General features: G+C 46.3%; 2 protein-coding genes across 2 annotated transcripts in view; one reads left to right on the top strand and one right to left on the bottom strand.

Annotated features, from left to right (window-relative positions):
• The window catches only part of NUB1 (negative regulator of ubiquitin like proteins 1), a 29,616-nt gene that overhangs the window by 7,405 nt on the left and 7,279 nt on the right, over window positions 1-14,932 (top strand). Inside the window, exons 5-11 of the mRNA XM_058723762.1 lie at window positions 778-848; window positions 4,021-4,203; window positions 4,381-4,472; window positions 6,575-6,681; window positions 12,426-12,612; window positions 13,217-13,324; window positions 14,132-14,284. Of these exons, the coding sequence (XP_058579745.1) occupies window positions 778-848; window positions 4,021-4,203; window positions 4,381-4,472; window positions 6,575-6,681; window positions 12,426-12,612; window positions 13,217-13,324; window positions 14,132-14,284 (901 nt within the window). The remainder of the gene's footprint in view (window positions 1-777; window positions 849-4,020; window positions 4,204-4,380; window positions 4,473-6,574; window positions 6,682-12,425; window positions 12,613-13,216; window positions 13,325-14,131; window positions 14,285-14,932) is intronic.
• Window positions 12,425-14,932, bottom strand: part of WDR86 (WD repeat domain 86) — a 33,139-nt gene continuing 30,631 nt past the window's right edge. Inside the window, exon 6 of the mRNA XM_058723764.1 lies at window positions 12,425-14,698. Within this exon, the coding sequence (XP_058579747.1) occupies window positions 14,639-14,698 (60 nt within the window). The 3' untranslated portion in view covers window positions 12,425-14,638. The remainder of the gene's footprint in view (window positions 14,699-14,932) is intronic.

The raw sequence follows: 14,932 nt of genomic DNA, 5'->3' as shown, positions 1-14,932 counted from the left end.
AGAACTCAAGACTGGCACCACTCGCCTTCATTTCCTGGTGGAACTTGAGGTCCGTGGGAACTGGCCAACATGTCCTAATCAGCGAACGAGTGATATAAATAACCTGATGTTCACCAGATCACTAGCTTTGACTTTTATTTCTTCGCGCACTGATAACTTGCTGTGACATTCAGCAAGGTGTTCTAGCCGATTTCAGGCTGTCGGCCCATCTGTAAAAAGAAAAAATACCCGTCACAGGCCAGTGAAATTTACCTTTTGAGGCCCGGTTGGTCAGGTCATCCACTTCTCGATTTTTAAATGGTAAGTGTCTTCACTACCTCCAGGGCTAGCCAGTCCTTGTTTGTGAAGCTGATTTTTCTCATTTCCTCTGGTCTACATCAGGGCCGTCAGGGATGGATTCAGGAAGCATCATTCATTCAGCACACATGCGCAGAAGATTGCTGGGAGCACCCCTCTATTATGGGCTCCTCCAGGGAGTCCGCAGAAGGTGTAGAGAATGAATTTGCTCCTGACATGCAGCCAGGGCCCTCCTCTTCAAATGGATGTCCCGCCCAAGTGGTCTCCACATCATGAGGAAAGAGATATTTTTAAAAAGGACATGGCCTCTTACACAGTCTCAAATAACCACCTAGGAACCACGAAGTGGTGTTTGTGAGTCAGTAAATCGAAATACCAGAGTTTCTGAGTGGAATGTATGAAATAGCTGTCACGATTAAACTCTGTTTAACGGCTCATGACAAATTGATGGCCTGCAGCGGGTACTGGTTTATTTTACAGAATAGCTGAAACCTTCGGATTTCAAGAAAATTACATCAAAATTGTCATCAACAAGAAACAGCTTCAACTAGGTATGTCATGGCAAAGTGCAGAATTTTAAATCGGGTTCATGTAATGACGCTGCATCTTTTTTCTCCCTCTTTTTCTGTTCACAAATTTCAAGCGGCTTTCTGGCACACAGTCTAAAACCGATCGTTGTAGTGTTCGCTAAAATAAGCACGTAGAGCAGAAAGCAAGTTTTCTAATCAGCATCTACTATCTGTTCTGTGCTGGCGGGAAGAAAGACACTCATCACAGGTCTGAGGAAGTGTTAAGGAATGGAGATGCAGAGGCCACGGCGAAAAGGTGGTGGCAGTGGTTCTCAAGCCGGGCGATTTTGCCACCCAGAGGACATTTGGCACTGTCTGGAGACGATTTTGGTTGTCATGACTTGGTTGTGCGGTGCGGGTGGGGGCTTGTGCTCCTGTCACATAGGGAGTAGAGGCCAGGGACACTGCTGAACATCAGATCAGGCACAGAACAGCTCCCACGACAGACTCACTTGGCCCACGATGTCGGTAGTGCTGCTGTGAGAAACCCCGGGCCCTGTGAGCTTGTGCAGTGTTAGAATGTTCTTCCTAACAGAAGCAGGAAGCCATGGATGCTGGGGCGGGGCAGAGGGGGGTGGCGAGTGCGCCACGATGAATTTGGGTTTCAAAGATCCCTTTGGCTGCCCTAGGGAGATGGACTTGAAGGAGGCACAAATAGACTTGGGCGACCCGTTCACTGTTGCAGCAGTTTGGGCGGGCACTGCAGTCTGCTCCCAGTAAGTTCTTCTGGCCTAGAGAGCAGGTTCACATCCTCGCTTGATGGAGCACAGCCTGCACACAGCCCTAGGCTTCCTTTCCAGCGTCTCCGCGAGCTATTCCCCGTTGTCTCTTGCAGGTGCCATAGACAGCTTTTCACTGTCATTTCTGTGACACTGCTGTTTGTGGTATTCTTCATCGGTTGGAAATCCTTGATTTTGTCGTTATCAAATCCATCAATTTCCACCTTATCATTTGTGTTTTAATAGTTACTTCCCCACCCCCACCCCAGGGCCACACAGTTTTCTACATTTTCTTGTATTAGTTTAATCTGCGTGAGGTCTGTAATCTGTCCGGAGGCCCCGTTTATATTTAAAGGCTAAAGATCGAACTTACCTCGCTGTTGCCACACTGCCCTTCGGTGCCCCCTTTGTCAGAGCTCTGTTTCTGCACTTCCTGTGCTTTCCTTTGACCTATAGGTTTATTCCTGGGCCAGAACCATAGAGGGTTTTCTGTTGGGGTGTAATTGACATGTAACATTATATGAGTTCCAGGGGTACAGAGTAATGATTTGATGTTCGTATATATTGTGGAACGAGCACAATGATCTGTCGTCTCACGTAATTAAATTTTTTTTTTCTTGTGAGAAGAACTTTTACTCTCTTAGCCACATTGAAATATAAAACACAGTATTGTTCATTGTAGTCACCAGGCTGCACATCAAACAGCCCAGGATGGACTTACTTTGTAACTGAAGTTTCTACCTTTTGACCACCTTCACCCATAGGGTTCTATTACCGTGGTTTTGTTGTAGTTTTTTTTTTTTTTTTAAAGAATTTTTTTTCAACGTTTTTTATTTATTTTTGGGACAGAGAGAGACAGAGCATGAACGGGGGAGGGGCAGAGACAGAGGGAGACACAGAATCGGAAACAGGCTCCAGGCTCCGAGCCATCAGCCCAGAGCCTGACGCGGGGCTCGAACTCACGGACCGCGAGATCGTGACCTGGCTGAAGTCGGTCGCTTAACCGACTGCGCCACCCAGGCGCCCCTTGTTGTAGTTTTTTTTTTTTTTTTTTTTTAATTTTTTTTCAACGTTTTTTATTTATTTTTGGGACAGAGAGAGACAGAGCATGAACGGGGGAGGGGCAGAGAGAGAGGGAGACACAGAATCGGAAACAGGCTCCAGGCTCCGAGCCATCAGCCCAGAGCCTGACGCGGGGCTCGAACTCACGGACCGCGAGATCGTGACCTGGCTGAAGTCGGACGCCCAACCGACTGCGCCACCCAGGCGCCCCCCTTGTTGTAGTTTTAAAATCTGGTAAAAGGAGTCTCCTTCTTGGCTCTTTTTTTTTTTTTTTTTTTTAAGTTTATTTGGGGAGAGAGAAAGAGAACCAGCAGGGAGGGGCAGAGAGAGGGGGGGGGACAGAGGATCCAAAGCGGGCTCTGTGCTGACAGAGAGCCTGATGTGGGGCTCGAACCCGTGAACTGTGAGATCATGACCTGAGCTGAAGTTGGACTGAGCCAACCCAGGTGCCCCTTGGCTCTTTTTTATTAAGGTGACTTGGCCATTGGTGTATGTTTATTTTTCTACATTAGAATGGTTGCCGAGTTTCTCAAGAAAAAAATCCAACTGGAGTTTTCCAGAAAAATATTCCAATTTGTATGTTTATAGTTCATAATATTTCATTCTTTTAAAATCCGTATGTATGTGTGTTTATTCTTCATTTTGATGGTGGTCCATTTGCATCTTTGACTTAGTTTTTGTTAGGTTTGTGTATTTGATTACTTTTTCATGGAACCAGGTTTTGATTAGTTTAATAAGCTCTTTTATTCTGGTTCATTGATTTCTGCCACTTTTTTTTCCACGTTTGTTTATTTATTTTGAGAGAGACAGACAGAGACAGAGAGAGAGCGCGCAAACAGGGGAGGGAGACCGAGAATCCCAAGCAGGCCCTGCGCTGCCAGTGTGGAGCCCGATGTGGGGCTCGAACTCGCGAGATCGTGACCTGAGCTGAAACCCAGAGTCGGACGCTTAACCGACTGAGCCACCCAGATGTCCCTCTGCCAGTAGCTTTATTTCCATTTTATGTGTGCAGAACCTGGGTCCTAGGAAATACGCACTTTACTCAGGGTCACAGAGCTATAAAGGGATAGAACCCAGGAGGTTTGCTTTTAACCGCCACCGTAGATCTCCCGCGGTGCCCCACTGCACCGGGGCTTCTCGCCCGTTGCTGCGAACCCGGTTTGTGGTTCGTCCAGCTACAGGGGAGGAAACTTCACCGGTTGCTTTTACCCCCTGCCTAGCAGCAGCTGAATTACACGTGCTGTCAACGAGTCCGTTGCGCAGTGGCTCGCAAGTACTCCGGCAGGTTTAAGAGCTCACGTAGGGACACGGAGAATGGACCGCTTTCCAGCTCCAGCGGCTCTTTTCGTAACGAGCATTTCCGATTTGTGCAGGGAAAACTCTCGAAGAACAAGGAGTGACGCACAACGTGAAAGCAATGGTGCTTGAACTGAAACAGTCTGAAGAGGACGTGAGGAAAAACTTCCAGGTTGAAGAAGAAGAGCAAAATGAAGCCGAACTAAAAGAAAAAAGAATCCAGAGGACCAAGAGAGGCCTGGAGATCTTGGCGGAGAGAGGTACACAGCACTCTGGGCTCTATTTCACTCAGGGTCTTACAGGCGGTGGCGGATCAGACCTGGGGGGGGAGGCTCACCATTCTTACGGGCTCTTGTGCCCCACGGTCTAGTAGTTCAGTGTCCCCATCACTGCTTTTTAGCGTCGAACTAACGGGGCTCCTTTTGGCTTTGTTGCAGCTGAGATGGTGGTGGATCCAGAAGCCACGCCGTACTTAGACATAGCTAACCAGACGGGCAGATCCATCAGAATTCCCCCTTCAGAAAGAAAAGTAAGGACTAGAGAAATTTGTGGCTCGCGCTTCGACTGGCTGTCCAGAACAGAAGTGGTGTGCTAGTTCTTTTACCTTGGACTATTAGAAAGGATTAGAAATAGCTTTCTGGTTGAGCATACAAACGGGATGTCACCGTATGGTGAGCACCTGGGTACAGCGGACTCACCCTGTGATTTTCAGTGCAGTGGAACGGGACGGCGTGATTGCACTGTCCCGCGGCGGTGACTTGGAACATTCCCGAGTAATGTGACGCACTGCCTTCAGCATAAGTGGCTTCCCGGGGCAGTGGTAGTTTCGATGTGGTGTTTTCACTAGAGGGCCATGTCCCCCAAGGGACGGATCAGAGTGGGGGGCTGGGGTGGGGGCTCTGTAACTTGGGAAGAGTCTGACAGGCGATTCTGCCATCTCACCCCAGTCCCCCTTTCCGTGTTCGCTAGCTTGGAATAGGCAGGAGGTGGTTGTCCCCTGGAACATGCCCAAGCCGGTCTTTTATGGCAGCGTTCTACAGCTGCGAGCCCGAGATGAGAGAGCTAGAGTCCAGGACCTTCTTAGAAAGAAGAGCTAGAACGACGGTGGGCCAAGTCCATTTTAATGTTTGTCTTTATTTTTTTTTTAATGCTTATTTACGTTTGAGAGGAAGCACAAGCAAGGGAGGGACAGAGAGAGAGAGGAAGACAGAGAGGGAGACGGGATCCGTCAGCTCACAGGCCGATGCGGGGCTCTGTGTCACCAACCGTGAGATCGTGGCCTGGGCCGAAGTTGGAGCTTAGCCGACTGAGCCACCCAGGCGCCCCCTAATTTTTCCGTCTTTAAAAGACAAGTTTGTGTAGGTCTCACGACATGAATTACTCCCTTGAAAGTGAAGGATTAAAGTCACGTTTTTTTTTTTTTTCAACGTTTTATTTATTTTGGGACAGAGAAAGCCAGAGCATGAACGGGGGAGGGGCAGAAAGAGAGGGAGACACAGAATCGGAAACAGGCTCCAGGCTCCGAGCCATCAGCCCAGAGCCTGACGCGGGGCTCGAACTCACGGACCGCGAGATCGTGACCTGGCTGAAGTCGGACGCTTAACCGACTGCGCCATCCAGGCGCCCCAATTAAAGTCACGTTTTAAGAAGAGGACTTTGTAGCCATCAGTGGATTGATCGGTGTTTGTTTTTAAATGTTGGTGATTATTCACCACAGCTCTCTTACATTAAATGACGATATCCAGATCTTTTCCAAAACATTTACAAGACTGAATTGTAAACTCAAATCTAAATATCAATGAACTTAAAGCATTTTCTGCATTACTTTTTTTTTTTTTTTTTTTTTTTTTTTTTTTTTAAGTAAGCTCTACGCCCAGCATGGGGTAGGAACTCATGACTCCAAGACCAAGAGTCGCATGCTCTACTGACCAAACCAGGCAGGCGCCCCTGGATTGCCTTTTAAAAATTGTTTTAGAGGGGCACCTGGGTGTCTCAGTCAGCTGAGCATCTGACTTCAGTTTAGGTCTCAATCTCACGATTCAGGAGTTCGAGCCCCACATGGGGGCTCTCTGCTGTCAGCCTGTCAGCTCAGAGCCTACCTACTTCATTCAGATCCTCCATCCCCCTCTCTCCGCCCCTCCCCTGCTTGCACTCTCCCCCAAATAAATAAATATTTAAAAAAAATAATAAAAAATAAAACTTTTTTTAGAAATATTAGAGTTGACAGTTCAGAAAAAAACTTCGTCAAGACTAGGAAGTGAAATGAATATGTTTTCTAAAAAGGATACAAACAAGCATCTCTGGTTACTTCTTTATGTGTTCAGTCTTCAAGACTACCAGAAATCCATCTAAGTCACCAGGTACTAAAATAAACTGCTGGAAACAAAGAGGGCAGGTGCTGGCTGTGACTGTATCAGTCACATTGAATTGAGTGCTTGATCTCAGCATTTTGATGAAATGAAAGCATTGATTATATTTTTCTTGATTTCGGCTTTTAGATTCAGTTGTGATCTTGTTGTCATTGTTTTTTTTAATCTTTATTTGATTTCTTTAGACTTAATGTGCTTTTAATAGAATTTGTTTTATTATAGTTTAAAGTGATGTTTTTTTTAAATCCGTATTTTTTTCTAGGCCCTTATGTTAGCTATGGGATATCATGAGAAGGGCAGAGCTTTCCTGAAAAGAAAAGAATATGGAATAGCCTTGCCATGTCTGTTGGATGCTGACAAATATTTCTGGTAGGCGCTTTTGTATTTGGTGAATACCACTTTTAAGGAAGATTTCCCAGTTAAGGAAGGTCTTCCGGTTTTAAGGAAGGTCTTCCCTGTGAAGAATTTTATAGACATACGCACTTACTGTCCTTACGGCAAGCATGCGGGACATAGGTCTGGGTTTTGTGATGCGTCGGCAGCCTGCCCCATCCGTCATGCAGGCCCCATCAGCTTTTCCCCTCTTGGTTTTGGTGTGGATGTTGATGATCATTCCCCAAATCTGTTGTTTTATCAGGGGCTGCAAAACAGTGATACCTGCTGCATTTATTGCCGGGATTTTCCTGGGAAGAAATATTTTTCCTCATCAGCTAATTGGGTTACAGTCAGGTACAGTTTGTACAGAAAGAATAAAAAGCTCGGTTCTTCCCTCTTGTTTTCAGAATAAATGAGCGGCTTCCCTAGAATTCTCCAAAGGGGATATCAGCAGTGAACTGGGTTTTTTTTTTTTTTTTTTTTAAAGTATCAGTGTGAACTCATGGACTTTAGCACATTCGATGTATTTCAGACCTCAGTGCTTTATTTTTTTTTATTTAAAAAAAGTTTTTTTTTTAACGTTTATTTATTTTTGAGACAGAGGGAGACAAAGCATGAACGGGGGAGGGGCAGAGAGAGGGAGACACAGAATCCGAAACAGGCTCCAGGCTCTGAGTGGTCAGCACAGAGCCCGATGCGGGGCTCGAACTCACGGACCGCGAGATCATGACCTGAGCCGAAGTCGGACGCTTAACCGACTGAGCCACCCAGGCGCCCCTAAACCTCAGTGCTTTAAATTGACCGTCTTTGGCCAGCAAGTGGGTCCTGGCTGTCTTTCATGTTTTTGACCTGATCCCCGCGGTCTTGGTCTCTGGTGTTCCAGAGGCCTCCTGCCCATTCCCTGCCCCAGGCCAGGAAGCAGCCGTTTCCCAAGGATTCCTAGTTCCTCTTAATGGGAAAAGGCACTGAGACACTATAATCCTGAAGGAAGAAACATTTGAAAATTAGACTTGAGATTTAAGAATGGTCCGAAGTTAACAACGTTCGGGTAATTTTTCCCCCATTTTGACGAATTCCCCCAAGATGTATCTTACACGTCGAGAAAATGAATACAGATGTTTACGGTTTGCCAAACGTACTAGCACCCTCGGGCTTTAAGTGAACAAATCCCAATTTAAACTGACTTAAGCAAGAAAGGGGATTTGTTGTTTCGAATATTTGGGAGAAGGAGGCGAATCTGAAAATAACTAGAACGAGGGCTTGGTGCCTTTCGGGTTTTCTTACTCTGCTGGTCTCTGCTTCTATGCTGGTTTCATTTTCTTCGACTAGACACGGTGCAGGCGGTAAGTTAGGTCCCTCAAACTCAGATACGGTTTCTCGTTTCCTTCCATAATTGTTTGTAACTTTTGGTTAGGAAAATTTCAAGTACACATAAAGATTAGTATAGTGAATTCCTATGTACTTTTAATCCAGCTTCAGCAGTTACCAAGACGTGGTTGACCTTGATTTGGCTGCATGAGCCTTTCTTCATCTTTTTATCCCATATAAATCCTTGAAATGGTTTTCGGGTCTCCAGGAACCCCTGAATGAAAATAACCGTATCTCCAGTTCACAGTACGTTAACGTGTTCAGTAAGCAGTAGGTATACTAATCCAGGAATGATTGTCAGTGCCTCAGCAGAGAATGACATTTTTCCCCGAAGCTCTGTTTATTCGGGCTACCTTATTGGCATACGTTGGGTGCGAGTTCTTCCTCTTGGTAAAGGAGACGAGCGCTGACACAGGTCAGGGATGTGCGTGTGTTGTTTCCTTTCCCACGTGATGATTTCCCACCTTCACGGTGGCCAAAAGTCCCGTCCCAGCTCGCTGTTCTACATCTGGAAGGATGGTAGGTAGTATGACCGCGAGTAGTTTCTTCCCCTGTTTAAAACTACAAGTGAGAGAGTTCTGCTTTGGGCCATGATGGAGTCACAGTGACTGGACTTACCCTGTCACCCAGAACAACTGAAAATTTGGGCCAGGTGTCTGAAAACTCGAGTTTCCGGGCAGTACAGGACAGCGGTTGCTAAGGTGGAGGAAGAGACTAGGGGAGCCCTGTGATTGTTTCAGCTGGCTGCCCAGAGCATCTCTAGACTGCAGTGCAGGGAGGAGAAACCCAGATGCAGCCTCCTGGTCCCACCGGAGTCGAAGCCAGGAATCCAAGGAGGCCAAGATGTGAGAGGAGAGAGCTGCCTCTGCCTGAGGGAGGATGTCAGAGAGCTTCAGCGGGTCTCGTTGGAGTATTCTGTTGAGTAACGATCAGCACACGTGTTTGAGGAAACTACCCAAGGCAGGGGAAAACCCTGCCCGAGTGGAACAGAGAACAGTCTTCAGAGTTCGGAGGGCCGAGAATAATCTGCGTTCCCGCCAGCCACAGTGGGAATCTTTTTGGTCACAGGCCGTCGCACAGAATTCAGAAGGGTATTGCCTCAGCAGTAGGCCAAAATTCTCTCCAAGGGCTGCTGTGGTCCCACCTAACCAAGCTTAAAAGCAAGACTTAAAAGGATCACGTGGTTTTCAAGTAACTGCCTCTCAGACAAAGCTCAGTAATACTTCCAGCAATACAGAAACATCCAGTTGCCAATTAAGAACTAACAGTCCTGCAAAGAAGCAAGCAAACAGAACCCCACACTAAGGAGAAAGAGCCAGTCAATGGACTGGAAGACAGACTCGGAAGACAGAATTAGTAAGCGGGGACATTGAAACGGTTACTAGAACTGCGTTCCGTATGTTCAGGAAGGTAAAGGACGGACGGAGCATGTTAAATAGACCCCTGGAAGACCCACATTGGAATTGCAGAGATGAAAAACCCCATGTCTGAGGTGGAAAACATCGGGTGGGATTAAGTGTACATCGGACCCCACAGAAGAAAAGATGGGTACACGTAAAGGTGAGGCAACAGAAATGATCCAACAGGAAGCTGAAAGGACTAAAAAAAGAAAAAAAGCGGGGGAGGGGGGAGGTACATCATCCACAAGTTATAAAGCAGCCTCAGATGACCCTGTTTGTGGCTAATTGTAGGCCCTGAAAAAGGCAGCTGGGACTAATGGCCCCAAATTTTCCCAGTTTGATGAAAACCCGTAAACCCCCAGATAAAAGGACCATAATGAATCCTAAGTAAAAGAACTATGGAAAAACTACCCCAGGGCATACGGTACTCCGGTTCCTTAAGGCCAGTGATAAAAAAGACTTAGCCAACCTTCCCTGAAAGAAAACGGAGATACGTAGGCTTAGGTTACGTTTCTTGAAACTAGTATCTTTATTTTACGTAAAAATTTTGAACTCATAAGGCAAATAGAATAAGTTTCTGTTAAGTAACTGACTTCAGCCCAAATGGGATTTAATTTTTCTAAAGGTAGGCTCAGTAGGCTTTATTTAAATAAACGTTGCTCATTTAGGTATTTCAATTAATGTTTTTTAACATGAGAACTTTTTGACTGCTGATTGTGAAAGCCACTAAAACCACAAGCTGAAGCGGTATTAATAAAAATATATTCTATGGTACAATTTGATACAAGGCTTTGAAAATTTTGTTTTTTTCTGAGGGACCCAATCAGGTTCAATGACAGGCCTAAGAGTTTCAGAATTACTACATATAAGCAATGATTTTGTGGTCTCTTATAGGCCTCTCTATGAATAGAAAGTGTTGTTTTTAAAACTAAAAGAATGAAATGTATTTCTCAGCTGTGAGACTGGTGTTTGTTTTCATGTTGCACAGTACTGCGTTCGGGCTTGAACTCGTACACAGGCTTCTATGCCTACCTGAAATGAGGCAGTTCCTGCCCTTGCCCTTCATGCTTATTAAACACGAATGAGCCTGTGCTCATACAAGAGCATACAAGATATTGAAAACTGTGACAGAATGTCCCCCGCTTTCTTAGGGATGGCAGGATAATCTTCTGTCACAGAGACAGAGGGAGTCTAGAAAGTAAGATCACCTTGAACATGAGATCCTTCCTCTTCCCTCAAAGGCAAGTTCTCAGGCTGAGCAGGCATTCTGAGAAAGTGCCCCTGCCCAGAGGGGGCGCCTGGGTGGCTCAGTTGGTTGAGCCTCCACCTTGGCCCAGGTCATGATCTCAGGGCTCGCAAGTTCAAGCCCCATGTCGGGCTGTGTGCTGATGGCTCAGAGTGTGGAGCCTGCTTCAGATTCTATGTCTCCCCCTCTCTCTGCCCCTCCCCTGCTCACGCTCTGTGTCTCTCTGTCTCTCAATAATAAATGTTAAAAAAAAAAGTTAAAAACAAAAAAAAAGTGCCCATGCCCAGCCATGCAGCTGCGCGTGCGTGTGTGTAAGATACGGTGTGTATGTTACAAAACCTTCACAAAGAGAGAGAAGCCTGCTTTGGCATATTTCTCTTGCATACGCGTGTAGACTGTCCTGGGCGCACCCCCGAGGCCTGACATTCCACTTAGGAGACTCCTGCTTTACAGCGTAAATGCCGCCGTCGCATTTCATGGGTTTTTCTTTTTTTCTTCAGGCAGATTTTGATGGGCAAGGTGGGAAGCTTGAGGGCATGTGGATTTTGCAGTTTGATACAAGAGCAGTCTTATTTTTTTGATAGAATACCCGTGAAAACAAACAGCCAAGACCTTTCTCTTTTAAAAAAACGTTTTTAATGTTATTTTTGAGAGAGAGATACAGAGTGTGAGCGGGAGGGGCAAAGAGAGAGGGAGACATAGAATCCGAAGCATTCTGATGTGGGGCTTGAACTCACAAACCGTGAGATCCCAAGTCAGACGCTTGACCGACTGAGCCACCCAGGCACCCCCCAAGTTTGTCTAGGTGTAACACACGATTCCAAATATTTTCCTTCCTTGTTGACGAGGAGGTTCAGATTTCAGGTCTGGATTTGCATGATGAATTTCTAAAAATCACATTTAAAATAAATAATCTTGATGTCCATCTTTGTCAACATATCATTGTCTTGTTTTCTCCCTTTCTCTGGACCTGGGTTTAGCCCTGCTGCGACAGCTACAGAGTAGCATTTAGCCTGTACCTGGGCCCCCACATCCGTAAGCTTTTAGAGCCTGGCATTTTCTGGATCCTTTTTCCTCCCACCTTGCCTGTGATTGCATATGAATACCTTGTTTTCACCAGTTGGGGCATTCCCAGTAAGCAGTGATTTTTTTGGGGTGTGTCTTTAAAGCATTGGTTCTTAGCTTTGGCTGTATGTTGGAATCACCCAGGGAGATACTCGACATACAGCTAGCTTCCAGGCCCTATCTCCAGACGTTTCTATTACAACTTGATGTAGATGGGGTCTCAGCATCAGTATTAACCAAACAAAAAAAAAAAAAAGAAAAGAAAAAAATTTCTCACTTCCAAGTGATTCTGATTTGGAGTCAGGGTTGGAAACCTTTGCTTTAAACCATGGTCTCCTCTTGTTTGCTGACGGGTTTTGACACGGTGACCCCAATTTCCACTTTCTGCTGAACGTCTTTCCCGGCACAGCAAGGCTGTGCGTGTGTTTATGCCCAGGGCAGATGGTATTAGACCGTTATTCCTGAGCCCTAACTGCTTTTTCCCTATTGGGAGGATTCAGCTTATAAATACAGCTCCTTTCACAAACATAGGGGTCTGTGCTTTAGAGTAGCCGGTCTTTGGAAATACAGCGAAACCTGGAAAAGACTTGGAGTAATTCAGAAAAGGTTGTTAATGCTCCCTTTGTGTGCTTCCCCCCCCCCCCCCCCCCCCCCCACAGTGAGTGCTGCAGGGAGCTGTTGGATACGGTAGATAACTATGCAGTGCTCCAGCTGGACATAGTGTGGTGTTACTTCCGCTTGGAACAACTGGAATGCCTTGATGACGCAGAAAAAAAACTAAACTTGGCTCAGAAATGCTTCAAAAATTGTTACGGAGAAAACCATCAGAGGCTGGTCCACATAAAAGTATGTTACTGTACTTTGTTTATGTATCATCGAGCCCATGTCTAGAACTTGAGCTCTATTCCCGTTAAATAAATATTCCTGTTGGAGATGGCCGCCAAAAGGCGATTTGATGGTCGCATGCATGGTGCTCGTTTTATGCGCTTTTTCGGTGGGGTGGTTAAATGTTCTACAAGGTGGGCTGCTCAGCGTGTAGCCAGAGGAACACAGTTTTCCAGCCACAAAACCCCCGCTGATAGTCACCCCAAGAGAGCTTGGTGACTGTGTTCAGTAGAGTCTCATGGAAGATTTAAATGCAGGAACAAAATAGACATTTTGAATGGTAACAGTTCCCACGAATGAGTCACAGCTCGAGAACTGTGATTTGAATAGGATTTTTCTAAGGTGATTTCCACAGGTCAGCAGAATTCTGCTTGGAAATCTCAGGGCAGCATAAAACCTCCCTGGTTTGGGTTTTTGTGTACTTCCTTCCCCTCCAGGAGGAATAAACGTTTTCGTTACGCTGTTTTGCCCCTGTGGGGATGAAAGGGATCACAAGGGTGAACATTACAGCTCTGTAATTAGAAACAAGACCATTTTATCCTTTTTTCTTCCCCAATAATTTTAGGGGAACTGTGGGAAAGAGAAGGTGCTGTTTTTAAGACTTTACTTGCTTCAAGGTATCCGAAATTATCACAGTGGAAACGGTGAAGAGGCTCGTGAGTATCTCAACAAGGTAAGAAAGTGAATACTCCGAAGTGGTGGCCGTTTTCACCTACCTTTTTTTTTTCATCCCCCAAAGTTAAGTATTTCATAAACTCAGCAGTTTGTGACTTGTAAAGGACATGCATGTATCTCCCGTGTTCTCTGCCTCGTACATACCACAAACATACTTGTATCCGTTAGGGTGTAGGTGAGATGCTGTGATAAGGAAACCTCAACAAGACAGTGGCTGTAATTGGCTAGAAGTTTCCATGCCTGTCTGCCATCTGGCAGTGGAGAGGTGAGCAGGCGGGGTCAGTAGAGCAGCTCCGCCGGCCTGTGTGCGGCAGCCAAGGATGCTCCTGTCAGTCCCCTTCCAGCCAGCAGAGGGGGCAAGAGAGAGTCCAGGGCGGCCTCGGGAAGGGCCGGAAGTTGGGGCTGTCACTCCTGCTACGTGCCCCTGGCCGGGACTTAACCCCCTGGCTACACCCAGTTGCAGGAGGGGGTGAGAAATGCCGTGTGCACAGCTCCAGCTCGGGATTTGATTACATAAACGGGGGAGATGGTGGATACCGGCCCCTCCCATGATACTCCAGAGGCCTGTTGCCTTCTGTTACGTTAGGATACATCACATGCACAGCGTGGGATCTGTAGGGATCTGTAGGGATCTGTATTCTACTCGAGCTAGTTGATGACAGGTAGAGTTGAAGAGTTTTTATCTAAAATCTGACACACCCCTCAATCACATAGGGTACAAGCTAATTTCTTTCAGGCTTTAGCCTTGTGTTCAGCTTTAATGTTGTTATAGTTAATGATTCGTGTATTTTTTCCTTGTCTGCAGGCACGTCAACTCTTTAAAGAGCTATATATTGATCCATCAAAAGTTCACAATTTGTTGCAGTTGGGATTTACTGCCCAGGAGGCCCGGCTTGGCCTGAGGGCATGTGACGGGAACGTGGACCACGCGGCTGCCCACATTACCAACCGCAGAGAGGTACCTTAACGTGGTCTCGGCGACACTGGGGCTCCGCCTTTGCGTAGGTGTGAAACTTGAGGCAATAGCAAGCCTGTTTCCAAAACGCTATAGCTCTTGGATTGGAAGGAAGAGAAAAAGATTATTCCGTGGTAGTTATTAACAACAAGGAGCTCTTTATACTTCGGACTGGGAAGAAACAGGAGAAACTTGTGTCATTTAATTGAATTTATCTTCAGGCAGCGTGGTTTCCTCAGTTTTATTTTCTGCTGTGGCGGCAGTAGCTCATAAGTGCGTTGTCCAGGTAGCCTGTCTGTGCGGGTCTTTGCTCTCTTTCTCTCTCTTTGCTTACCATGGTAGATTCCGGAAACCAGTTTAAAGGGGGGCTTTGTTTTCCCTTGGAGCCATAGCTGTAGTTTGGGATGGCATTCTTAGCTGGAAACGTGAGTCAAGTCATAGGAGCAGTTAACATTATGAAGGCAAAGGGACAAAACTGTAATAATTTGGAACAATTATAAATAAGTAGATTTTCAGGGGCACCTGGGTGGCTCAGTGGATTAAGCATCCAACTCTTGACTTCGGCTCAGCTCATGATCTCACGGTCTGTGGGTTCGAGCCCCACATCTGTCAGTGCAGAGCCTGCTCGGGATTCTCTGTCTCCCCCGCTGT

The sequence above is a fragment of the Neofelis nebulosa genome, chromosome 4, assembly GCF_028018385.1.
Source record: "Neofelis nebulosa isolate mNeoNeb1 chromosome 4, mNeoNeb1.pri, whole genome shotgun sequence".
Classification (NCBI taxonomy): Eukaryota; Metazoa; Chordata; class Mammalia; order Carnivora; family Felidae; genus Neofelis; species Neofelis nebulosa.
The sequence above is the reverse complement of the archived record's forward strand: the minus strand, read 5'-3'. Positions and strand labels throughout refer to the sequence as shown.